Source organism: Salvelinus sp. IW2-2015, linkage group LG16, assembly GCF_002910315.2.
Source record: "Salvelinus sp. IW2-2015 linkage group LG16, ASM291031v2, whole genome shotgun sequence".
In the NCBI taxonomy this organism is placed as follows: Eukaryota; Metazoa; Chordata; class Actinopteri; order Salmoniformes; family Salmonidae; genus Salvelinus; species Salvelinus sp. IW2-2015.
The window spans coordinates 27025794-27053406 of NC_036856.1; the positions used below are offsets into that span (position 1 = coordinate 27025794).

The window sequence follows — 27613 nt, forward strand, 5'->3', positions numbered from 1 at the left end:
TGTTTATACTTGCGTACTATTGTTTGTGCAGATGAACGTGGTACCTTCAGGCATTTGGAAATTGCTCCCAAGGTTAAACCAGACTTGTGGAGGTCTACCTTTTTTGTAGACCTTGGCTGATTTCATTTGATTTTCCTATGATGTCAAGCAAAGAGTCACTGAGTTTGAAGGTAGGCCTTGAAATACATCCACAGGTACATCTCCAATTGACTCAAATGATGTCAATTAGCCTATTAGAAGCTTCTAAAGCCATGACATCATTTTCTGGAATTTTCCAAGCTGTTTAAAAGCACAGTCAACTTAGTGTATGTAAACTTCTGACCCACTGGAATTGTGATAGTGAATTATAAGTGAAATAATCTGTCTGTAAACAATTGTTGGAAAAATGATGTGTCATGCACAAAGTAGATGTCCTAACCGACTTGCCAAAAACTAGTTTGTTAACAAGAAATTTGTGCAGTCGTTGAAAAACTAGTTTTAATGACTCCAACCTAAGTGTATGTAAACTTCTGACTTCAACTGTAGCTAGCTAGCTACTCCTTCACGACAAACAAAATTAAGCACCCACTTGGATGATGCTACGGCAGTTACACGGTGCCAGAAACCACTCCACATTTCAATAATAATTCAAGAGCAGCCTTGTAATTATGCCCTCCCCACATCACTGCACACCTCTACCACAGAACAATGAGACAGATATTTCACTGGATATATAAATATGCAGCATCCGCTTGACATTTYCACTCACTAGCAAATGGTAGTGAGATGAAGCCCACTGGCAGGCAGTGGTTAGAAGATGGATTTTGGCCTACATTGAGCAAATTTTCTCATCGATGAAAATTTGATGTCAGAGTTTTCTGTTCCCAAAACTAGAATCTGTTATGAACAGAGTGGACTAAGTTTTATAGACTTTAGCCTTCACCAAATMATTTAAAAAATWGCGTTGTTTAGAAGGAGTGCAAAGTCTAATTGAGTTATTTCACACGCGCAATACACAGTGTAAATATTCCCTAACGTAAATATGCAGATGTATGCTAGAACGGGCCAATAGGATCTCACTAGCGCGTGCTTGGCTCTACCCACCTCCTTGCTTGTTCTGCCCACTGTGACTCATCTGTTCCCACTGGAAACGACAGACCATAGCCTATCTTGGTTTAGTTATAAAAAWCTTTGCCTCATTTGTTACTAGAAATGTGTTCAATTGCCAATAGAAATGTATTCAACATCAACTTGCTACCTCAGTGAACTAGATAGCGTGCTACAGTAGGTGCCTTGGTAACCAAACAGACTTGCTAGTTTAGCTAACCCAAAAAAAGTCCTAGCTTGCCATTTGGAAAATCGAACTCAACAATTTAATAACGGTTCTCAATTCGACTTTTTCTTTCAAAAGCAGCTTGGACATAGAACATGTAAGAATGAACTATAGCCATTGAATTCTACCGTGCAAATACACAGTGCGTTATACGGAACTAATGCACGCTCTAGAATGCCCTTCAAGCCAATCAGAAAAGTGTATTCAACAATTTCATGGTATAATTAAGCAGTAAGGCCCAAGGGGGTGTGGTGTATGTCCAATATAGCGCGACTAAGGGCTGTTCATATGCACGACACAACACAGAATGTGGGACAGTGATATATATATATATATATATATATATATATAGACACCTTGCAATAATGACGCAATAAGAACCTACACATGCAGACCGTACTTGCTACAAAGTTACTGAAAGCTAAACCAACAACCACACAWATGGAAATTGGATACATTGTAAACACAGGATTAACAAGAAAAAGTAAAAAAATTAAATGTAAATAAAACCTTAGCTAGCTAGCAATGTAGTGAGTGATGAACATGAATTTCTCTGGTTCCTACTGTTGCAGTCATGACGCAAGTGGCGCTATGGCGTCAATTCCTCCCAAAGTTTGAYGAGCTGTTTTCAGCAACTGATATTTTTTTTATTCAGGTTTGTTCGTAACAAATTTACTATTTAGCTTCTGGCAATGCAAGCTCTTCGTAATGAACAGTTTCGAGTGCCTTGATGAGAAGGCAAACTTTTCTAGCTATGCCAGGCAAAAWTTGGGCATTATCAGCTCATTGTTATGGATGTATCCAAATGAATATCAATAAAAAACAGCAACTTTTCTGTTATTCTGGCTATCGTGATTGTGTTAGCCGTAGCAAGCAAGGGATAAGAACTTTACCAGCGAGTATGGCAACGGAACAAAGAATGAACGACTGGGTAGCGTCTCTAGCAATCGAAAGATAAGTAGGAATTTGCTTATAAAAATGTATAGATTTACAAAAAAAAGTATTTATACCGGTAAATGTGTGCTTTCATATTGTTTTATTTGGCAATTGTGGTATAAGCGGGATAAATGCCTACATTCTGTACATTACCTTGGAAAAATAAACTCCGAAAAGGCATAAGGTAATGTACAGAATGTCACCATTTATCCCTTACATATGTTTTTTTATGAATGAACAATTAATAMGTTTTAAAAAATGCCATAAATTAAAAACATTCACAAAAATGTACAGGAGCCCTCTGCTTAGGCTCCTGCTAGGGAACCATGGCAACTGTAGAACTATGAAATATGGTACAAACAATAGGCCTATAGCTTATTCAAGCAATATAACTCAAACTAAACATACTTGTGATGGTTGCCAAAACTCAAGAACACTATGGACTTTTTATGGCTAAAGTATAATCTACCTTGGCAAGGAGTTCTGATAATCATTGCAGGTGAAACAGCAAGATAATCTCTATGGGTTATTCTGAGTTTGACTGACTGTAATTGAACTATCTAAACATACCAGGTCAACAACACCCTTATTATACAGCTCTACTTTATCTTACAATAAACTGTTGCTATGTGAGTCAGTGATTAGCCCACAAATACACACACACCACATACACACACAAGGGTCCTAAGCCATTGAGAGTTGACTGGGAGGTGCTATTGTAGGCTTTGGCTATCCTGATTCATACGCACCCTGGGGTGTATGTATCCTCAGCTTGCTGCTGTAGATGATGGCTGCCCTGACACACACACACACTTAAGAACTGACGCAAAGCTGGATGACCTCATGAGTGAGGGCACAGTGAGCAGCACCCCATTTACGTCCCAAGCAGAACCAGAAGCTCCCGCTTTTCTCCTTCATCCCTCAGGCTGGACATCCCCGGCTATAGGTCAGGCCTGATGAACATTCAGAGGTTTTACTCCAAGGAAGTAGTCTATTTCACAAGACTACGCCAGTTAAATTTCTCAAACAACGCCATATTTCCTAGATCATGAAGAATGAGAAACTGGACAAGGGAATGGTGTGACTGAATTGATGTTCTCAATAAACCCATATCTCAGCTTTCATTATGAATCAGTGTTAAGCGTTATAAGTGTCGTTAGGGATGCACCGATACATTTTTGGCCGATACCGATATTTTCCTTGCCAAAAAAATGATACTGATATTTACAATTTTAGCGGCATTTAAAGCATTCTAGTACAGTTAAATAGTTGAAACAAAGTTATTTTGGTGGCATTTATGCATGTCCCCATTACCAGTAAAACATAATCAAAACCTATATATTTCACTTAGTTGCTGTGCTGTTTCATTGTTCATTTGTTTAGTCTCAACCTGGATTTCATCATACATGTCAAGCAGTGAAGTTTCAACTGTCTGTCCGTGGCCTCTCTTCCTCGGTGTGCACTATCACTGTGTCCATTTCCATCTTGTCCAGCTGTCTAACATTTCACGTAAACCCTGTTTCTTGTCTGCATCAAAGTAGCAGTCCTTGTACCTAGCATCGAGCATGGTGGCGACAGTAGAGGCTCRGAGAGAATGCCACCGAATCGCTTGTTCACAGCCTCTTGTAGAGTAGTTTTGCAAGTTTTAACCCCACGGTCTGAGTCTGCAGTTTTGTTGAGCAGGCGTTAATGCCATGTCGGCTTTCACGTCTGCTGCAGATGCAGTTGATTAGCTTATTTCTCAAGTTAGTTGTTCGAATGGAGCTAGAAGTGTGTTCATGTTTCCAAGTTTAAAACATGTTCTCAAATGCAATTAAAATGGCAGCAGCGGTATGAGAACCTGCACATTCTTGAGCATGCAATACGGCTTTCCTCACTACGAAATCCTCGTCGACTCACTGTGCTGTCAGACTCAGCATTCTCATGGGGCTGACGTCACTGGTCCAAATGTCAGTCGTGAATCTAATAGCAGTGACGCCCAAAGCAAGTAGCTCAGGGATGTGCGTTTCAACAATATTGTGTAACTCTGGTAGAGTAACAACCGAAACGTAGCGCCTACTTGGTATTGTGTACCGGGGCTTGAGGTGCTCGACCAGTCGGCGAATGCCAACATCATCCATGACAGAGAACGATTATCTTGGCGTTAATGGATTTCGCCTTTGAGTTGTCTCGCTGAAAATGTTCTTACTCTTTCAAATGACTGCTCAACTTGAACTTGTTTATTTGTTCGAAGTGCGCCTAGTATTTTTCTGCTTTTGTTCTGTGTAGCACTGTATTTTGTGGCGTCATTACATCATCTACCTACGTTATATAGGTATGCACGTCAGCTTTGACATCGATTTTGCACATCAGCGGTTTTTGCTAATATTGGCCAATTCCGATATGCTTACMGATATATCGTGCATCTCTAGTTATTAGATGGCTAACTCACTGACGGTGCTTTGTGAAATAAAAGCCAGGACCCCACTTAGCCATTTCAACATCACAAGCCATCATGGTTTACCCCCTTTACCCTAAGGGTTGCCAGGTCATGTAACGGTTGCCAGGTCTTGTTTAACCTCAGGATTGGCATTATCTGAACCCAGTAAATCCTCCATGCTGCGGCTTGTCACTGTGCTGTTTGAAGTGGTTTACCAGAGACATGTTAGATGGGTTAGTTTCAGTAGCCCTGCAGAAATGATCATCCCACTACCTGGGAGTGTTGCATAAGGTTTGACCTCAGTTAATGCCCTTGCGTAACTGAGAAGACCAACACACACACACACACACACATCGCGCACACACACATCGCGCACCATAAAACCTTATACGATTTCCCCGTCTGTCTGTTTCACTTCCTGGTAGCATATAAAATAATCGAGGTTGTTGTAAATCGGTGGAATTCAATCCCTTGAATGAAATAAGCTCCAGTTTATAAAGCTAAATAGAAACTGCTTCAGGCTTTGCTGAAGCAATGCATCATTATGACTGAGTCACAAAAGTGTCAACTCCAAGCTAAATCAAGATTGGAGTTTTCATGTATTTGACATACAGTACTTGATCCTGGTCTTGTCCCAACAACCCCCCCCCCCCCCCCCCCCCAAAAAAGAGAACCCCTGTACCAGCCAACTCACCCTTCTCTTCCCAGCCCTTGATGCAGTCTCTGTCCCTGGTCACGCTGCCCAACACCTCCTTGGGCACCGGCTCCATGCGGGCGTCCATCTTCTCCTGCTTGCTGCTGCGCGACACCTCCATGGCGCTGCGGAAGAACTTGTTGATCTCCTGGAAGTCCATAGCTTCTAGGTCAGAGGTCATCTCAGCTTGCTGCTCGGGGGTCAGCTCGTCCCAGAACTGCACAAGGTGAGACTGGCCGGCTTCAGCTAGCCTCTGGGCCAGTCTGCTTCTGGTGCTCTCCATGACAATGATCACACTGCTGGGTTAGGGCTAAAATAATATCCTCTAGGGAATCTACCTACCACACCCAGAACAGAATAGGAAAGTGTTGTGAGTGTCAGGAATATGTAACTAGCCTACACAGTCATGATGGTTGACCAAATTACTGGGCACAACTCCTCTGACAACTACCACACCCAATACAATGGAAACGTATTGTGAGGTTCAGAGTCACATCAGATATAAAAACACTTGTACAGCGTCATTTCAATACACTTGTTCTAAATAGAAACATAGATGTTGGTAGCTCTCTGGTTCAACAATGGCCATATTTATGACTACAAAGATTGTACAATGTATTATCTGAATTTTAGTCATACAGATGAGCAACACGTATATCATTGATCTCTGTGGTACCATAATGACACGGGTGTGCCTGCCATGTTTCTTCAAGCAAATCATTAGCTAGGTGACTTCATTAGGTACATATATATGAGGACAGTCCAGTAGGGGACTTGTTACAAACTAGACTACATGCCCATCTGACCATTTTCCCTTTGATTTACATCAACAGAAACTGAGCAGTCAATTTGCCACCCCAATACTGGCGTAAATGTGCTTTATCTTGAAGCCTAGTCTACTGCAATAAGCAGGCCAGAACCATATCCTCGGGACACCAAGTGGTGTTTACTTATGTTGACACTAAACAGAACATTTCCCCTGTCAGACAATCCAAGAGATAGGAAGTGTTCTAAAATGCAATAGATACAGAAGTCCCTCTTTGATGCACCAAATCTATTTCCAGGCAGGATATTTCTACGTTAGCTAACTATTGTAATACTACACATTTAACACTATCATATAGAGCCATAATTCCTCGGTTATGTTAACTAATAAAAACGGATATTAGCTAGCAACCTGCAACCTGACTAAATGATGACCATCATCATCATACCATTTGTGGTCCTAAACAGTAAGCTATGTAGTAAGAATGATGATAATTGAAACCTCGTATTCTACAAACCTGGTTTATATATTTTTTGGGCTAACTAGATTATTCGATGTAAATGTAGCTAAGATAGTAGAAATTTGAGTTCATATAAGCTTACCTTCAACGCTGTGTCTAGGAATCAATTTGGCCGGACAGCGTCTAACAGCAGATTCTTGTATTGGCCACCGTGCCCCCGCCCCCTCGAGTACACCTCCTACATCGCTTTGACGTGGCACTCGAGTCGAATGGGAACGCCCTGCAGCTCACTTACATTTTGCCTTTACAGTATTGAAGAAAAAGTCAGCAAACTCAGAAAGATCAGAAAGATTAGATTAACCATAAAGATGAACCATGAACAGACTATGGTAGTAAAATAGTTATGAGACCATCCAACGAGAAAAATTGCCGTCGTTATAATTATATGTAATTGTTTAACTGTAGACTGATCCCATATCTGTAGGGGATAACAACTATCCATCCAATCAGGTACGAGAAGAAGTAGAAACGTGACGTTTGAYTTTAATTACGGAGAAGTCTAAATGAGATCCTTGGGACGTAACAACTCTGATACCCGGTTGAAGTTCACATTTAAAAGTTAAAACCAACTTCTTATTTCGAAAACACCCTATGTGCATCGATATGAGTCAGAAACATTTATTATACTGTCAAAATTGACCACAAAGTGTAAATAGGATAATTTTGGTCATAAAGTCAGTCTTGTCCAAAACTGAGTTTTGTGAGACTTCTGGTCATGACAGCGTTACAATTGGCGAATTCCTTTGCCCAGGTGTTGCTGACGCCTGTCAGATCTTACAACGCCTGGAAAGGTATTTTAAGTATCAGCTAAGCACATCATATGTTATAGCAATTTGTCAGTCGATGTGAATATTCCACGTTCAAAACAACGGGGAACTCGAAACTCTAAAATCTCTGACTTCAAAGCGTTCAAGACAACTGGAAAACAACTGGACAATCGAATTGAACAGTCATCCAACTCGGAATTCCAAGTCAAAAATGTGACATCTTTCGAGAACTCTGACTTTCCTACCTGAATTTCAGTTGTTTCTACATTTCTTAATTCTATAATTTTACTTTCTAGATTAGTGTGTCTTGTTGTGTATTTTTAGATATTACTGCACTGTTGGAGCTAGGAACACAAGCATTTCGGTACACCCGCTACACCCGCAATAACATCTGCTAAATATGCGCATACACTAAATATGTGTATGCGACCAATAACATTTTATTTAATTTGTCTCGAAAGCACCAATAGACGGATTAGCTGACAACGTCACAAAGACGATGCACGCACTTCAATGGGGCAGAAGTCTCCGCGTTACTGTGATCCTGGATGGCCAGATCGCTATCAACAATGACAAAAGCTACCATGATGGAAATCGGAGGTGGCTCGTTTAGTTTTATCTTGTTCTTAATACTATGTCTTGCTTTGAGGTGTTTGACTGATGTCACATCTATGGTAATATGGCTAGCTAGCTAACCAACAACTATAATGATGCATTTGAGACAAGTGCTCATTGTGCAAATGTATTTATGTTTTCAATAAACATTGAAGACTAAATATAGTTCACATGTTGTCAACAATCTAAGCCAACCCAGTCTGTTTTGCCCCATAGTTGCGCATGCRTCGGTTTTATTGCTAAACAACCAACCTGTATATGCAACGTCTGAGCAGGGGAACACGACCAACGTAAATGAAGGTTGAGTTTGTTTCAAACCTTCCCACAGCTTGCAGCACACAAGTAATCGGGCGTGTTCCTCTGCCCAGGTGTGGCTGACGCCTGTTAGATCTTACAATGCCTGGATAGGTATTTTATGTATCAGCTAGGTACATATGTTATAGCAACCTGTTAGATAGTGACACAGTCGATGATGTGGAAACAACCATTGGTTGATGCATGCAGCGTCTGAGCAGGGGAAGGTGACCATAATCCGTTCAATGCAGCTGCATGCGACCCAATCATAATGTCCATGGTAAATTTGGGTTGACTTTGAATATCCCTATGGGGCTAGTCAGGAACCATTGGTAAATTRGAAAATATGTTAAAATTTCAATAGCTCCACATTTCAATGACTTAAAAATTTCAAACCAACTTTAAATTGTATAAATTAATACAAATATTGAAAGCATTAAATTAGAAAAATAAAAGGTGTGCAAAATGAAAATATTGTCTCATTTATATTGTGTAATTTATTGACAGTCCCTAACTAGCCCCGAAGCTAGGCTTTCCAAAGGCAAACAAACTTTTCCACAGTTGCATACCAATATTGACACAACATRCAACAATTTCATGCGGTCTGGCCAGAAAAAGCATGACATGCCATACTCCCTTTATCCAGACAGCATCAGAGGGGCGCTGTTTCACTCGCTCGGGTGCGTCGTTCTGTCGGCGCGTGTCTTGGTCCAATAAATTCTATATTTCATTTGGACGGGTAAAGAGGTACGGTGGGCCAGGCCACGTCTAAGATGTTGGTTGCTTTTATAGGAGACCAGAGTTCATATTCTTCATGTAACGCCTACAAGAGAACTGCATGAACTTTCAAAAACCATGTGATCAAAGGTAATTTAGTTGACTGTACATGTCTGCAGTTACAAGCTGCAGCCACTACCTGCATTATGGGAGGCTCCATTGTCAAATTAGGGAGTTTTTGTTTGACTCACGCGAATGTGAAGGAAGACCTGACTGAAACAGGAATCAACTTTGCCGCAATTCATGTAACAGTGGATATGTACAATTGAATATGGTATGAGGCTCTCTCTCACCAATTGATAGTACAATGTACACACATACGCTGAGTGTACGAAACATTAGGRATAACTTCCTAATATTGAGTTGCACCAACTTTTGCCCTCTGAACAGCCTCAGTTTGTCAGGCCATGGACTCTACAAGGTGTTGAAAGCATTCCACAGGGTTGCTGGCCCATGTTGATTCCAATGCTTACAACAGTTGTGTCAAGTTGGCTGGATGTCCTTTGGGTGGTCAACTGTTCTTGATACGTGGGAAACTGTTGAGCATGAAAACACCAACAGCATTGCAGTYCTTGATACACTCAAACAGGTGTGCCTGGCACCTACTACCATACTCCATTCAAAGACTCTTAAATATTTTGGCTTGCCCATTCACCCTCTGAATGGCATACATGCACAATCCATGCCTCAATTATCTCAAGGCTTAAAAATTATTCTTTAAACTATATCCTCCCCTTCACCTACACGGATTGAAGTGGATTTAACAGGTGACATCAATAAGGATCATAACTTTCACCTGGTCAGTCTGTCGTTAAAGAGCTGGTGTTCCTAATGTTTTGTACGCTGAGTGTATATTTCGTTTGGGAGTGTGTGATATGGGGGTTGGAGACWTGTTTATTTTTACATTACAAAGACAAACTTGTATAAACAATGTCAACACCGCCATGTTGCACTGAGCCTTGYTGTTGGAAAACCACATCAGTGTCCGACTTCACTCTTCGACTTTTGTCTACAGTCGGTTGCTTTCGCGTTACTACTCAAATGASCTCAAGGTTAGGGGGTAGGGACGTCCCAAGAATCCCAATAGCACTAACCATTTAATGACGGCTGCTGCTTCCGGGAAGATGGCCGGCTAAACAATGACAAAATATACCATTATACAAATCAAGAAGGGAGACATTTTTGCTTTTGCAAATGACTTGGATTAACCAACGTGTTCGGAATAAATGCTTGCATTTAGGTCGTTAATCTGGTGACCGTGTGYATGCATGTTAAATTACTGTTTGAGTTAACTAAATTAGCTAGCACATGCGAAGTAGCTAACATGTCAGCTATTGGTAGCTAAAGTTGAAACCCGCAACTGATTTATTGAGTTCAATGTTCGAGAAATGGAGAGTAGACACGTTTACAGTGCTGGCTAGTGTCGAAACGTGCGATATTTTTATCGGGGTGTCTCGCTGGTCGATTGCTATGTTCCCGCAGCTGCATACAACTGTCTAAAACTTAACTAGCTAGCTAATTTGCCTTGATTCACTCATCTCAATGGCTCACTGTAGTTCATCAGATCCAAGTGGGAAGATACCCCGTCCAGATAGCAGCGCAGTATTGATGGCAGGATCTCCCGGAACCGTTGATCAGGCCATGAAGCCGGTGTTGTTTGAAATATTTGGAGAAATTTGGAACGTCCAGGCCCGACTCGGGCAAGGCGTCTCGGCCTCGGTATACCGGGTGAGCTCGGGAAGGACGAGTACGGCCGCCGTTAAGGAGTTCCTGGCGGACGCTCAGGGCGGAGATTACGGGTACCACAAGGAGAGGTCCGTGCTGGAAGACATCCAAGGACACAAAAACATCGGTACGGACCTTTTTATTGTATTGTAATATGGTTGTAATGTTACTGTGCACAATCTCTGGAATTACAGAGCTCGTCTTCTAGTGAACCTGGTCATTGATGAGGTAATCTGAGAATCAAATTATGAGTCGTATTTTAAAGGGTTTAGCCTCATACTTGAAATCTGTGTTTTTATCAAGCTGATTGCCTGTCAGTCATTACAACCAAGTCACAAATCTCAATATTGTCTCTGATCTGTCATAGTAAGCTGTTTTTCTGGCAACGCTGGTTTTTAAAGCCTTCATTGGCATGTCGTAAAGCCCTTCTCAGCCACGTCAAACCAACACCTGACGATGATGACCCTGACTGACGCATCGTAATAACTAGAGAACGACCTATATGGATTTTTTTTAGGGCCAATATCAATTCTTGGGGGTCAAGGAAGCTGATATTTTAGGCTGATATTCAGTATGCATAATGCATAGATTTTAAAACCAAACAATACATTTGTTTTTACCAACATAACAACATAAAGGTAATAATTTAATTTGAATGGTAAATCTCTTGATAAAGTGGGTAAATTAAGATGGTATAGGCATACTCACAATACAGGGGAATACATATTCAATAGGAGTATGTGCATGCATTGAGTTATTGCGCTTGTTTTGGCTGATCAGTGGAGTCTGGTGCTACAGATGACAAACTATGTTTGCCTTCCATTTGGGACTTATATTAGCCTACTGAGCCACAACATTTGCAAGGAAGCATCACTCCAGAATGTCATGCCTGTATGGAAGGACATCATATAGGCACAGATGTTAGTTTGAGAACATAAAAGAACGTAGACTCAATGCAAATGGGTCCAACATGATGACTTGTGATCACGGATTCTTATGAAACGAGTATTTTTGTTGTTGTAATTTTCTGTGATCGGGAAAAGTATTTATTTTTCAGCTGCCAGGATGAAATTCGAAACGACTCAATTGGCTAGTTCAGCTATCTGTCAAGAAATGGGTGGGTTGATCCTACTGCTATGACTTGATAGAGCGAGGCTGTAACTCCGCTCCCTTTCACATCTCCACATCGCTCATGTCTCTTGGTGAGGTTTATGGCCACTATGAGAACTAGCTCAATGGCGATGACATTAGCTACCAAGTCATAATGTGCATAATATCTAACAAGGAGAGCGAGGGTAGGAAAAAAGATGAAACAACGATGCACGTTCTGCCTGAATGACTCAAACCTGCTCATAGTTTGAGAATTTAGAGCGTGCGCACACACCCGCTGATCTACACCGTTTCATAAACATGCAGGAAGATTCATCCTTTCCCTATTACGACAATCCATTTAATCCGACTGTCACCACAAGTCAGATGGCTCCTTGCGGAACATGTTGCATGTTCATCGGGATTTTGAAATTCAACAGCGGGCTGCATTTTTTGGGGGACCTATTGTTTGTTAAAATCAATTTGCAGGGCCTTCTGGCTGGCGCAGCAGTCTAAGGTTGAGGCGTCCCTACAGATCCGGGGTCGATCCCAGGCTGTGTCACAGCTGGCTTTGTCACAGCTGGCTGTGACTGGGAGACCCATGAGGCGGCGCACAATCTTACGTCGTCCGGGTTAGGAGAGGGTTTGGCAGGCCGAGATTTCCTTGACCGATCGTGCTCTAGCGACCCCTGTGGTGGGCCGGGCGAATGCACGCTGACACGGTCACCAGGTGTACGTTGTTTCCTCTGACACATTGGTGAGGCTGGCTTACGGGTTAAGCGGGCATTGTCAAGAAGCAGTGCGGCTTGGCTGGTTTGTGTTTCGGAGGACGCACGGCTCTCGACCTCTGTACGGAAGTTGCAGCGATGGGACAAGACTGTAACTATCAATTGGATACCACATTTTTCTTTTTTTTGTCTCGCGGGCTGGACTGAAGTGCCCGGTGGGCCAGATGCGGTCCGTACTTTGCCCCCCCCCCGATGTAGAGTGACTATCAGCGAAGGGCCGACAGACTACAAAAAGCCAATATCGACCCGATATATCGGCTCAACAGATTATCGGTGGTTCTCTACTAATAACCCAACCTTGTTCTACAACAATTAAATGAAAGATAAGATATTGGAGAGTTTACTTTGCCCCTATATAAAACAATTCAATGTTCTCTATATTTATTGATTATCACCACGTTTACAAGTGGACTTTGGAATTGTTGCCGGAGTGGGCTTTAAAAGAATATGGTTTTGATTATTAAATCGATATCGCCATACACTTACTTTACATTCATGATATGTGAATACTCAGACAAGACTTCCATGTTTTTATAACAGAGTGATAACCTTGCTTTACAGATCACATCAGTGTAACCTCAAGGGAGGGATGCATTTTTGGAGTATTCAAACAGAGCCCMCAACTTCACCACCCAATCAAATCTGTGCTTATGCTGACTGTTCATTCTTGTATGTCTCCATAGTAACGCTGTATGGGGTGTTCACCAACCACAGCCATGTGGGTGTGGCCACACGCTGCCTGCTGCTAGAGCTGCTGGATGTCAGTGTGTCTGAGCTGCTGGTTAGGGCCAGTACCCAGGGCCAGGTGGGCAGCCTCCAGAGTGGTGGTGCCCAGCAGCAGGGCCACTCCATGTGGCTGGTGCAGCACTGCGCAAGAGACATCCTGGAGGCCCTGGCCTTCCTCCACCGAGAGGGCTACGTCCACGCAGATCTCAAGCCCCGCAATGTGCTCTGGAGCGCAGACGACGAGTGCTTCAAACTCATCGACTTTGGACTCAGCTTCAAGGAGGGTAACCAGGTGAAGTGGAGTTGAGAACAGGGGTTGGTGTGGGCTGCATACCTCTAAGGGAGGGTTTTCAAGTTGGTTTTAGCATCTTTGGACATTGATCAGTTATGCATAAAATTAGTTGACATACAACTAGGAAACAATTATATGGACCGGGCTAAACTTTGGTGTGTGTGGTTTTCTGCCCGTATAATAGTGTCCGTTCTTTCCTTGTGTGTTCCAAGGATGTGAAGTACATCCAGACGGATGGGTACCGTGCCCCGGAGGCTGAGCTTCAGAACTCGCTGGCCCAGGCGGGGCTCGAGACGGAGGGTAACTCTGGCTGCTCGGCCACTGTGGACCTCTGGAGCCTGGGTATCATCCTGCTGGAGATGCACTCCGGCATCAAACTCAAAGACACTGTCAGGTTACCCGAGTGGAAGGTACGTCCACAGCACGGCTCTCCGACTCTGGGCCTGTATTGCCACTATACTGACTGTGCAGGCTTTTGTTCCACCCCAGCACAAACACACCTGTTTAAATGACTGTTCTTTACCACATTGTCATATACAATGCAGTGGACTCTGATCCACCTGTAGCTAATAGATCAATATGTTCTTCACATACAGTGCTTTCAAAAAGTATTCAGACCTCTTCACTTTTTCCACATTTTGTTACATTACAGCCTTATTCTAAAATTGATTTATATAGTTTTTTCACCCCATCAATCTACAAACAATAACCCATAATGACAAAGCAAAAACAGGCACATTTATTAAAAATAAAAACWGAAATATCACATTTACATTAGTATTCAGACCCTTTGGCAGCGATTACTGCCTCGAGTCTTGGGTATGACTCTATAAGCTTGGCACACCTGTATTTGGGGAGTTTCTCCCATTCTTCTCTGCAGATCTCTCAAGCTCTGTCAGGTTGGATGGGGAGCTTCAATGCACAGCTATTTTCAGGTCTCTCCAGAGATGTTCAATCGGGTTCAAGTCCGGGCTCTGGCTGGGCCACGCAAAGACATTTAGAGACTTGTCCCAAAGCCACTCCTGTGTTGTCTTGGCTGTGTGCTTAGGGTCGTTGTCCTGTTAGAAGGTGATCTTTCGCCCCAGTCTGAGGTCCTGAACCTGCTCCAGAGCGCTTTCATCAAGGATCTCTCTACTTTGCTCCGTTCATCTTTCTCTCAATCCTGACTAGTCTCCCAGCCCTTGAAAAACACCCCCACAGGATGATGCTGCCACTCATGCTTCACCGTAGATTTGGTATGTGCCTTTTACTGACGAGTGGCTTCCATCTGACCACTCTACCATTAAAGCCTGATAGGTGGAGTGCTGCGGAGATGGTTGTCATTCTGGAAGGTTCTCCCATCTCCACAGAGGAACTCTGGAGCTCTGTCAGGGTGACTATCGGGTTCTTGGCCACCTCCCTGACCAAGGCCCTTCTCCCCCGATTGCTCAGTTTGGCTGGGCGGCCAGCTCTAGGAAGAGTCCTGGTGGTTCCAAACTTCCATTTAAGAATGATGGAGGCCACTGTTGTTGGGGACCTTCAATGCTTTAGACATTTTTTGGTACCCTTCCCCTAATTTGTGCCTCAACACTATTCTGTTTGAGCTTTACGGACAATTCCTTCAGCCTCATGGCTCGGTTTTTGTTCTGACATGCACTGTCAACTGTGGGGCCTTATATAGACTGGTGTGAGCGTTTCCATATCATGTCCAATCAATTGAATTTACCACAGGTGGACTCCAAGTTGTAGAAACAGCTCAAGGATGATCAATGGAAACAGGATGCACCTGAGCTCAATTTCAAGTCTCAAAGTAATATGTCTAAACCTGTTTTTGCTTSGTCATTATGGGTTATTGTGTGTAGATTGACGAGGAACATTATTTAATCCATTTTAGAATAAGGCTGTAAGGTAACAAAATGTGGAAAAAGTGAAGGGGTCTGATCTTTCTGAATGCACTGTACACAGATAAGACATTTAGGTAATATACATTTATTAGACAGATTTGGGAGTGTTGTCCAACCTGCTGTTATGTTGCCTACTGTTCTTTGCTGCTGCAGGACAACAGTGCAGCGATAGTCGACCATATCTTTGCCAGTAACAGTGTGGTGTGTCCTGCTATCCCTGTCTATCACCTCAGAGACCTGATCAAGAGGTAACAACATTCATTCATTCATCCATATGCATTTAGTTTTAGTTTGTGCATAAATGCAGACATTTGATCCATTGTAGCAAATTGACTCTGCGCTCCCTTAAACATAAGTTGTCATTTTCAAAATTGTAAACTTATTGAAATGCATGTGATGATTTTCCTGAGAGAGGGGTTCCTAACGTTGACATTAATTTTTGTAATGTTTGTGTGCACCTGCAGCATGCTTCACTATGACCCCAAGCACAGAGGCACAGCCGAGACGGCCCTGCTTAGCCCTTTCTTCAGTATTCCCTTTGGTAAGTCAGAAACACCAATACAAAGTCCACAGCAGACATTTTGTTGCATTATAAACTGGAATTGAAATGGATTTAATTGTTTTTCTTTGTCATTGATCTACACAGAATACTCCATAATGTCAAAGTGAGAAAAAAAATCTAAAAATGCTTACAAATTAATACAAACTTAATAAAAATATAGTCGTTTCAGAAGTATTCACCCCATTTGTTTAGGCAAGCGTAAATTAGTTCAGGAGTAAAATTTGGCTTAACAAATCACATAAATGAAATAATAGCGGTTGACAGAATTTTTGAATTACTATCCCTTCCTCTGTCCCCATACATACAACATTTGTAAGGTCCCTCAGTCAAGTATTGCATTTAAAGCACATATTCATTAACAAAGACCCGGGAGCTTTTCGAAAGTCTCATAAAGAAGGGCAGTGATTAGTAGCTGGCTAACAAAAACAAATCAGACATTGAATATCTCTTTAAGCATGGGCAAGTTAATAATTATGCTGTTGATGATGTCTTAAACCACCCAGACACGTCAAAGATACAGTTGTCCTTCTGAACTGAGCAGCAGGACAACAAGGAAACTGCTTAGGGATGTCACCATGAGGCCATTGGTGATTTTAAAACCGCTACAGAGTTCAATGGCAGTGAAGGGAGAACTGAGGATGGATCAACAACATTGTAATGACCTCAATGACAGAGTGCAAAGAATACAAATATACAGARTAAAATAAATTTGCATCCTGTATACAACCAGGCACTAAAGTAATACTGTTRAAAAAAACACAAAGGAATATACATTTTGGTTTAAATGCAAAGCTGTAATATTGGGGAAAATGCAACACATCACTGAGTAACTGCCTCCATATCTTCAAGAATGGTGCTGGCTGCATCATGGTATGGGTATGCTTGACATTGGAAAAGACTGGGGAGATTTTCAGGATAAAAATAAACGGGATGGAGCTAAGCACAGGTGAAATCCTAGAGGAAAACTTGCTTAAGTCTACATTCACCATACACTGGGAGATGACTTCACCTTTCAGCAGGACAATAACCTACATACACCATAAGACCAAATCAACAATGGAGTTGTTACCAAGAAGTCAGTGAAGTTTCCTAAGTGGCCAAGTTACAGTTTTGACTTAAGTCTGCTTGACAATCTATGGCAAGACTTTGCTGTCTAGCCATGATCCCCTAAACCTTGACAGAGGCTTGAATAATTTTTACCCAAGAAGACTCACAGCTGTAATCGCTGCCACCAAAGGTGTTTCTAACATGTATTTACYCAGGGCAGTGAACACTTATATAATCAAGGTATATTATCGTTTTGTTTTTCATAAAAATACAAACATTTTTCTTCCACGTTTAAATTTTTTTATTTCACCTTTATTTAACCAGGTAGGCTAGTTGAGAACAAGTTCTCATTTGCAACTGCGACCTGGCTTTGACTTTGACATGTATTCGTTTTTTGTGTGGATCATTGACAAAAAAGTACAAATTAATTTTAATCCCACTTTGTAACCCAATAAAATATGAAGAAATCCAAGGGGGGTGGATACTTATGATAGGCACTGTACCTCATTCTCAGCCAGCTCATATGATAGGTTGCATTATAGCATAATCTTATCTCTCTCTGCACCTGTTCCCAACCCTCTTTTTCCCTCTATGCTTGTAATCTACCTCTTTATGATATGCATATAGAGTTTTCACTGAAAACAAAAAATATTATAATCATAGTAGAGAGGTTGGGTGGAGCTGTATAAACCACAGAGAAGGCTTCTTAAACCTATTGATTGAGGAAATGTGTGACAGCTCCTCACATAGAAGACTTGGTTCTGCTGCCCTCTCCTGTTCTGCGCCTGCTCAACCTGATTGACGACAGCCACCTACACAATGAGGAGGAGTATGAAGGTAGGGCACAGCCCTAATTTCTCCTACAGTTGGTAATTTTGAATATCGGCGATGGAAATACACTGGGGCTCGTGGAACCACAAGTCAGTGCCACGAGTCATCGGTGAACTAAACCATATGATGAGGCTATATATAGACTCAGCGATATGACGTTGCCACGAGCAGCAGCAAGACTATGTAACAAAGTATCTGTACATGTGGGACCAAAACARCTGAGAAGTTTGTCTGCGCCCTTAGTTGCGGAAGTCTGCACAATTCTGCTGTCCACTTCATGTGTCGCTGACTCTAGCTTTTAAAGGGACACTGCAATATGCTGTCAATTAAGACATTTTTCTACTTACCCAGAGTCAGGTTAACTTGTGGATAAAATGTTTGTCTCTGCATGCAGTATGAAGGAAGTTAGAGGTAGTTTTGCAAGTGTACCGGTAGACTTCCAGTCAGCTAACACTAGTTAGCATTGGCTTGCAAAACTACACTGCCTACAGAAAGTATTCATACCCCTTGACTTATTCCACATTTTGTTGCGTTACAGCCTAAATTCAAAATTTATGAAATAGATTTTTTTCTCTCACCCATCTACATACAATACCCCATTAAGACAAAGTGAAAACATGTTTTTAGAAATGTTGGCTAATTTATTTAAAATTAAATGCATAAATATCTAATTTACATAAGTATTCATATCCCTGAGTCAATGCATGTTAGAATCACCTTTGGCAACAATTACAGTTGTAAGTCTCTAAGAGCTTTGCACACCTGGATTGTACAATATTTGCAGTTATTTTATTCTTCAAGCTCTGTCAAGTTGGTTGTTGATCATTGCTAGACAGCCATTTTCAAGTTTTGCCATAGATCTTCAAGGTGATTTATGTTCAAACTGTAATTGGGCCACTCAGGAACATTCAAGGTCGTCTTGGTAAGCAACTCGTTTAAATATGGCCTTGTGTTTTAGGTTATTGTCCTGCTGAAAGGTACATTTGTCTGCCCGTGTCTGGTGGAAAGCAGACTGAACCAGGTTTTCCTCTAGGATTCTGCCTGTGCTTAACTCTATTCCGTTTCTTTTTATCCTAAAAAAAACTCCATTGCCGATGACGAGCATACCCATAACATGTTGCAGCCACCACCATGCTTGAAAACATGAGTGGTACTCCGTGACGTGTTATGTTGGATTTGTCCCAAACATAACACTTTGTATTCAGGAAATAAAGTAMATTTCTTTGCCATTTTTCTTTGCAGTTTCACTTTAGTGCAAAATTGCATAAAGGATGCATTTTCGGGACRGGACCATTTGTAATGTAACTGGGACCTTTTGGAGTGCCAACAGAAGAAGCTCTTCAAAGGTAAGGCAAGACGACCTTGAATGTTCCTGAGTGGCCTAATTACAGTTTGAATGTAAATCACCTTGAAGATCTATGGCAAAACTTGAAAATGGCTGTCTAGCCTTTTCACTCTGTAATTTAGGTTAGTGTTGTGGAGTAACTACAATGTTGTTGAACCATCCTCAGTGTTCTCCTATTACAGCCATTAAAGACCCTCTAACTGTTTTAAAGTCACCATTGTCCTCGTGAAATCCCTGAGCGGTTTACTTCCTCTCCGACAACAGAGTTAGGAAGGACACCTGTATCTTTGTAGTGACTGTGGGTATTGATACACCATCTAAAGTGTAATTAATAATTTCACCATGCTCAAAGGGTTATTTCAGCTTTTCATTTTTAATGACTTTTGAAAAATGTCTAACAATATCATTCCACTTTGACATTATGTGTAGGCCAGAGACAAAATCAAAATGGAATACATTTTAAATAGAGGCTGTCACACAGCAACATTTGGAAAAAGTCAACTGGTGTGAATACTTTCTGAAGGCACTGTACATCTAACTTCCTTCATACTGTGAGCAAAAACATTTTTATCTGCCTCTGGGTAAATAGAAAAATATATTAATTGCCAGAATCGTGCAGTATCCTTTTAAAACATATGATCAGATGCTACATTGTGAAAAAAATATATATGGAAATGACACAATTTTTTTGTGGCAAAAATGCCCCTGAAAATGTGACTATTTCGATTTACACTGATCAAAATGATGCTGTTGTGTTGTCAGACATCTTGGAGGACATGAAGGAGGAGTGCCAGAAGTACGGCTCTGTRGTCTCTCTTCTCATTCCCAAGGAGAACCCAGGCAAAGGACAGGTAAGACACACACTAGCCCCATAACCAGTGGTCTATTGTTGTCATTTAAATACTTCCATACAAATTAGAGATTTGTACATATTGTAGACCTGCATTTTTACTGTCTCGGCTTGTCTTAATCTGTGTGTGTGTTTCCCCCAGGTGTTTGTAGAATATGCTAACGCAGGCGACTCCAAAGAGGCCCAGAGACTGCTGACGGGACGGACCTTTGACAGGAAGTTTGTCGTTGCCACATTCTACCCCCTGAGTGCTTACAAGAGAGGCTACTTGTACCAGACCGTGCAGTGAACACACACACATGCGCACTGAGAGCTCACACACCGTTAGTTGAAGAGCACAGGCCTAGGCCCCATTCAGTCCGTCTCTATCATGATGTGTATACTTACAGTTGAAGTTGGAAGTTTACATACACTTAGGTTGGAGTCATTAAAACTAGTTTTTCAACCACTCCACAAATTTCTTGTTAACTAACTATAGTTTTGGCAAGTTGGTTAGGACATCTACTTTGTGCATGACACAAGTAATTTTTCCAACAATTGTTTACAGAGATTATTTCACTTATAATTCACTGTATCACAATTCCATTGGGTCAGAAGTTTACATGCACTAAGTTGACTGTGCCTTTTAAACAGCTTGGAAAATTCCAGAAAATGTCATGGCTTTAGAAGCTTCTGATTGGCTAATTGACATAATTTGAGTCAATTGGAGGTGTACCTGTGGATGTATTTCAAGGCCTACCATCAAACTCAGTGCCTCTGCTTGACATCATGGGAAAATCTAAAGAAATCAGCCAAGACCTCAGATAAAGAATTGTAGACCTCCACAAGTCTGGTTCATCCTTGGGAGCAATTCCCAAATGCCTGAAGATACCGCGTTCATTTTTACAAACAATAGTATTCAAGTATAAACACCATGGGACAACGCAGCTGCCATACCGCTCAGGAAGGAGATGCGTTCTGTCTCCTAGAGATGAATGTACTTTGGTGCGAAAAGTGCAAATCAATCCCAGAACAACAGCAAAGGACCTTGTGAAGATGCTGGAGGAAACCGGTACAAAAGTATCTATATCCACAGTAAAACGAGTCCTATATCGACATAACCTGAAAGGCCGCWCAGCAAGGAAGAAGGCACTGCTCTAAAACCGCCATAAAAAAGCCAGACTACAGTTTGCAACTGCACATGGGGACAAAGATCGTACTTTTTGGAGAAATGTCCTCTGACCCACTGGGAATGTGATGAAATAAAAGCTGAAATAAATCATTCTCTTTACTATTATTCTGATATTTCACATTCTTAAAATAAAGTGGTGATCCTAACTGACCTAAAACAAGGAATTTTTACAAGGATTAAATGTCAGGAATTGTGAAAAACTGAGTTTAAATGTATTTGGCTAAGGTGTATGTAAACTTCCAACTTCAACTGTATATCAAATCACCACTCTGCTTTCTGCAGCCTCTAGGGCCAGAGTTAACCTAATATGCCCTGTAGCTTTAATTACTGTATGTAGCTACAGTATGGATTATACAAATCTGTCCTTTCACAATTTTCCATGTCCTCCTATTGGGATGTATACTGCTGGAGTCTGCTTTTAACATTGATCCAGATTGGTCATATGTTTATCAGAGGGAGATGGCTTGACTCTCAGTAGATGGATAAATCCATACTGTCCCACTCCACACTGTGCTGATGTCAAACCCCGAACAAGAGAATTACTTTATGTCCACCTACCTTTTTATAGAGCACAAAGAGTACAGTACCAAGTGCCCTATKGGTTTCTCATAAACCCAGCAGGCTGTTTAGCTTGAGTAGGGCCCATGTTTTTTTTCATACTCAACTACTTGAATATGCTATCTTTAAGTAATTGAAACCGTTCCTACTGATTGATCTTGGGTCTCTTGTTGAAGGCTGAGCCACAATTTCATCTTATCCAAAGTTACCTTCCTATGACATATTTTTCTATGAGATGTTGTTTGTTTTGAGACTTGAATTCCAAAGGTACCACTCAAACATCAGTAGAATCACATTCTGAGACTAAAGTCCAACCATTCAACTGTGGCACTTTTCTATGGTACATAAAAAAATATATATACTTTTTTTGTAATTTCCACCATATATAGTGTTATTCAATTTTGTCCAAATTGCCACATATACTATGTTTACTCCTGATTGGTTGGGCTGATGTGAATGGAAGTTAAGTTTTCGATACGTTATGAAAGGGATGGGTCATTCCCTAGCTCTGTACAGTACATAGCAACAAGCCTACTGTCCGCTCAGAACCCATGAAATAGGGTTTTCACAGTTGAATATTTCAGTTGGAGAGCATTACAGTTGTCAGTGTTGTAGCCGACTATTCCAGTTCTGTCTGTCTGAGTTTTATAGTCTGCATGACAAATCAATGTGTGAGAACAGCTAGTTTAGGTGTGACTATGGTGAGATTATAGGCTACAAAAGTCTTGAATTATTCTATGTCGTGTGTTGATGTTGAAATTAACAACAAATTGTTGCATGCACTGAACTGAAATGTTAGAGGCAGTATTTATTCTGCATTTTTGACTCTCCCCCTTGTTTGTCTGCTGCTCTTATTCAGTCCAATGACCCTGTGAATCTTATGCGGGGCACAGGGGCTTCTGAATCAGTAGGCTGGCATTGAAACTAGAATGGTTTCAGGCAGGGGGCTAGTGGTATCCTGCCCATCTATATAAATACTGCAGCACCCCTTAGCGGTCATGCTGGAGAAAGGCCTTGTCTTCCTCTCCTATACTATACCTACAGTAGCTGATCTTCCAAAGCTCCGTCCTGCCTGTCCAACCTTTCCAGATGCTTTTTAAAGTTGTTTGAAAAAGAGACCATATTAACATGAGCAAAAATAACTACTATTTAAAGCACATTATTGTTGATACACTGCGATTTACTCCATTTGTAACTCACACTTCCAGTCAACTGGCATCATGCGACAAGTGTGGATGCTGATTGAGACATCGTTGACGACGTCCTGCCTATGTGAAGTACTGACTCTAGGACCTCTGGGTGATGTACCACCAATATGTGAGGTGATCCATCCACTGCCTCAGCTACAGTACATTCTCTGTGTTTATAATCTAGAGTCTACCACTATAATGTTCCCATTTAGTATATTTGTTGATGTTTTGGCACACTGTCCCTTAGGTGTGTTATTCAAAATAGATCTCAATGATTCCTTTCTAATCCCCACAACCATTGAGCATGATGGCATTTCTTCATGGACAAATGTTCAGGTAGCTCCATTGTGTTTTGTTTACACTTTGGGTCAGCTATCTGAATGCAGTGTCAGTTTCTTTTCTATGTCTTCTTATGTTCTAATGGCAGAGAATATAATATTAGTATTAGAATGCAGGTGGCAGAGCAGGATTCCTCTGGATGTTGACTATGGACACAATACTGATCAGGGAAAACCGGTACCTATACTGTACATGAGAGAGCAACAGTAACAGAGAGAGGGAACTCTGCTGCTAGTAAGTCACCAGGGCTGTAGCCAGGGTCTGAGTACCCCCCTCCATCCAAGAAATGAAGGAAGTTGAAGCTCATTTACTGCATTTCTATGCATTTTAAAGGTACAACATGTAGAAATCACGCCACTATTTCCTGGTTGCTAGCATTCTAATAGTTTGCTTGTTGTATCACAAACTGAAATTAGGCAATGTGCAGGTATTTATTTAAAATTTCCAATTGGTAGTTAGTCTTGTCCCATTGCTACAACTCGCCTATGGACTCGAGAGGCGACAGTTGAGAGCCATGCGTCCTCCAAAACACGATCCTGCCAAGCCGCACCTTAGACTGCTGTGCCACTCAGGAGGCGCTACCACTTCTTAGATTTGCTTTCAATGAGAATTACATATCTATAACTCACATTTCTATGTGAATTTGGTCAGGTTGCCCAAAAAGTTACATATTGCAGCTTTAAAAACTCTTAAACACTATTTGGAGGACAGCAAAAACATAGTAGGGTCATTCACCTCAGTCGATCTACAAATAAATTGCCTATTAGCTATACAATTAGCCGCTACACATTAACTCAGTACCGGGATTAAAAACTATAATTTAATACGTTCAGAGTTCTGTTTACAAAAAAGTATTTTACAGCTAATTTCCAGCATTTCTACACATTTTGCCATGGGGGGGGGGGAGACATTTTTGCAATTTTAAAAGCTAATCTCCTGCATTTTGCGATGACATGTTATGATATCTGAGTGAGAGTGAATAACAAAATCAATGGGGGCCCCCTGGAGGTCAGGGCCTAACTGGCTAGAGGCACTAGAATAATTTACCAATCACATTTTTTTTCACTGACATTGGCTAATTGAGTGACTCAGTGAGTGGCATGCAACAACAGGATAACTGCTGATGCACAACCAAGTTTATAAATTGTACCATATGTATTCTACTATTCTAACTCCCAACAGTAAGTTGAGACGCCAAATTAGTTCCTATTTAATCGTTTTGTTCTTTAAAAAAATTACCTTCCATACCTTGGTTTTCTCGTGTGTGTATAGCTACGGCTCTGCATTTCACGCTGCTTTGGGCAGAGGTATTCTTTAGGGTACAGACTCATCTAGTTAGGTGTTTCATATCCCGGGACTGTGTTGGTAAGACTAAAGAGCTTCCTAGCTAGCCCTGCAGGCAGTGTGTAGTACTATAAGCTACTGAATAAAATAGATCCTGTTTATTGCCCAACTCCATCTCGAGAGGAAGCAGAATGATTGTATAACTTTCTTTGTAAAGATTTGTTGTTACTCTGAGCAGTTGTAGAAATATCACTGAGCAGCCTCCTGACCGTGCCAACCCCAATATATTTAGAAACAGATGGAAGGAGTGTCTTTGTTTGCAGACACCCTGGGCAATCGGAGAGTTTGTGTGTGCGCCTGTCAGCCCTATTCCTGTTCCAATAAACCACCTCCATCCCTGTCCTTTGACCGCCTACCCTGACAGACCAGTCTAGCAGAGGAACAGAGCCGTGTTAATATGCATAAAACCCCTCCTTTAGGACTCTCAGATTTTGCCGACTGGACAGAACGGCCCTAGTCCTCATCCATCCATACGTGAACGACACAGGAAGGAAGCTTTATATAAAGAGCTTTAATGGTGTGTTTAAATATACAGGGCTTTAATGGTGTGGAGATGAGTGGTCAAGGTGAGGCCTGGTGTGGGATTGGGGTTATTAGGCAAATGATGAGGGTGGCAGGTCACTGGGTTAGTGTGTGTGTGTGTGGGGGGGGGGGAATGAGAAGTATTTGCGAGTGCGTGCGCGTGGGGGGGGGGGGGGGGGGGTGTTAGTCTGTGGATACTGAAGGGGTGGGCCGGAGGTGTGTCAAGGCTGAAAATGAGCAATGCCTCCCAAGCTGACACTGTACTCCATCGTGCTCATTCTCTCTCATTAGAAGCCAGTGTTGACCCAAGCTGCTGCAGTAACATTTAGCTGGGTGTTAAGGTTAGAGATTAGTGTGTGTATTTACATGTATATTAATTTATAGGTTTGTATGTGGGGAGGCTTCCTGCATCCTCCCAGTTTGTTGATAGGCATTGTTATGTTTCATTCAGGTTTATTAGTTAGTGGAGTTATGCTGTTACAGAACTGCTGTTGTCAGAAATTGTACAAATTGGCGATTTCCTGAACTGAATTGAATCAACCCTGCTTTACAGCACTGATCAAATGAAAGAAAAATCTAAGTCAGCAATGATGTAGACCAATCCCCTGTTGCCATATGGTATAAAAAAAACAAAGATGACAGGATTGAAATGAGGCGTTTTATTGTCAATGTTTTGTCTGCTAGGCAATATTGAAGGAGTCTCCAAAGACTACAGCACTGATATCAATGTGTTAAATAAATAATTTCCCTTCCCCACTCAAAAATTATCATGATTGTCTTTTGAGCAACATGTCTCCTTTGGGTTTTGTGAAAGCCTGCTGCATTGAGCAGCTGTCAGCCCCCCTGTTACAAAGAACAACTGTCTCCAACAAAACTAAAACTGACTTGACTGTGAATCACTCACACTATCTGATCTGTGTGATCAGGATTATCGAAGGCACATATTATGAGTATAAAACAAGTGTATGTATGTATGTATGTATGTATGTATGTATGTATGTATGTATGTATGTATGTATGTATGTATGTATGTATGATGGAACAAGCGTGTGTGAGAGTCCATGCATTGCCACACAGAAAGAACCCTGTGATTGTAAGGGTGTGATTATATATGTTCGTATTGTCTCAAAATAAAGAAAGCTACTTGACTATGTGTCCACAATATATGTTAGTCCTATATGTCTGTTTTTATGGTCTGGATCAGCTATATCAATATAGCGTAAAACTACACATGATGTAATAGCATAGTACTGCCACTAGGGGTCAGCACAGCTATACTTTACAACATACTGCTACCACTAATAGATTTTTTTACTACTTCTGCCACTTTGTAAATAAGAATTTGTCAAGTTAAATAAAACAATGACGGCCTACCCCGGCCAAACCCTAATCCGGGCGACGCTGGGCCAATTGTACGCCACCCTATGGGACTCCCAATCACGACCGGTTGTGATACAGCCTGGAATCTAACCAGGGTCTGTAGTGACGCCTCTAGCAATGAGATGCAGTGCCTTAGACCGCTGTGCCACTCGGGAGCCCATTGATCCCCACAGTTGTCTCGCTGCTGGGTAGAACAGACCACACATATACACACAAATTAATAATCTAACCAGGCCTATTGATCTYTGTTATACTCTGATCGATTGCCCTGCCATACTGTTTTTACCAAGAAGCAAACAAATAATTGCTTTTCACAACTCTTTTGGGGTGGAAGGAGCTGTGCTGACGGAGAATTATTAAAGGAATAGAAGTGAAGAGAACTCTCTCCCATAGTGGGAAAGCCTGGAGCTCAGGCTAACTTGTCATAGTTAAGTACAAAGCCAGTCAGGATCAAGTGGTTAACACTATGATGCCTTGAATACATATGAACCCATGAAAGACGTAGTGTTGTATCAAGACCAAGTTCATTTCCAATTGTAGGTATTAAAAATACATAGTAGGACGACATTAGAACTTGGATAGACCTCTCAAACAAGTAAAAACAAACCCAATGAATACAGTGTGAGGAGTCAAGCTATAAGAGCAGACCCCCTGTAGCACTCTGCATTCCACAGCCCCCAACACATTGTCCTGCTGCTTCCTGTTACTGTGAATAGTGGGACTTTCAGCCCATTTATGGGCTCTCTGTTTACAGCCTGCCCCATAAAGMGGGCCTTGTCTGACCTGGGCTCAGCCACACTGGGCCCCTGGAGGACAGACCAACGCATGGATGACGGAAGTAAGAGACTTACCCATATTCTCTTTCTCTCGT

At 41.6% G+C, this 27613-nt stretch overlaps 2 protein-coding genes across 7 annotated transcripts in view; one reads left to right on the forward strand and one right to left on the reverse strand.

Moving 5' to 3' along the window:
• The window catches only part of LOC111975303 (UDP-N-acetylhexosamine pyrophosphorylase), a 34986-nt gene extending 24248 nt beyond the window's left edge, over nt 1-10738 (reverse strand). For 2 of the 4 annotated variants that reach the window (XM_024003510.3, XM_070447658.1), the window contains exons 1-2: nt 6730-9969; nt 5362-5699 (exon numbers count right to left, since the gene is read on the reverse strand). In XM_024003510.3, the coding sequence (XP_023859278.1) occupies nt 5362-5644 (283 nt within the window). In that variant the 5' untranslated portion in view covers nt 5645-5699; nt 6730-9969. Of the gene's footprint in view, nt 1-5361; nt 5700-6729; nt 9970-10651 lie in introns of those variants that run through there. The other 2 variants (XM_024003509.1, XM_070447659.1) reach the window with 2 other exon arrangements.
• On the forward strand, nt 9968-26510 carry LOC111975304 (serine/threonine-protein kinase Kist-like). 3 transcript variants are annotated; one of them, XR_002878816.2, is made up of 8 exons: nt 9968-10952; nt 13386-13720; nt 13933-14130; nt 15757-15851; nt 16068-16144; nt 17951-18049; nt 19286-19389; nt 20151-20239. XR_002878816.2 is itself a non-coding variant. In XM_024003511.2 (8 exons), the coding sequence occupies exons 1-8, from the start codon at nt 10643-10645 to the stop codon at nt 20525-20527; spliced, it is 1350 nt and encodes a 449-aa protein (XP_023859279.1). In that variant the 5' UTR covers nt 9968-10642; the 3' UTR covers nt 20528-26510. The 3 variants fall into 3 exon arrangements, 2 of the variants coding, with proteins under 2 accessions (XP_023859279.1, XP_023859280.1); XM_024003511.2 differs by lacking the exon at nt 19286-19389 and adding an exon at nt 20381-26510; XM_024003512.2 differs by lacking the exons at nt 17951-18049; nt 19286-19389 and adding an exon at nt 20381-26510.
• The last annotated feature ends 1103 nt before the right edge of the window (nt 26511-27613 follow it).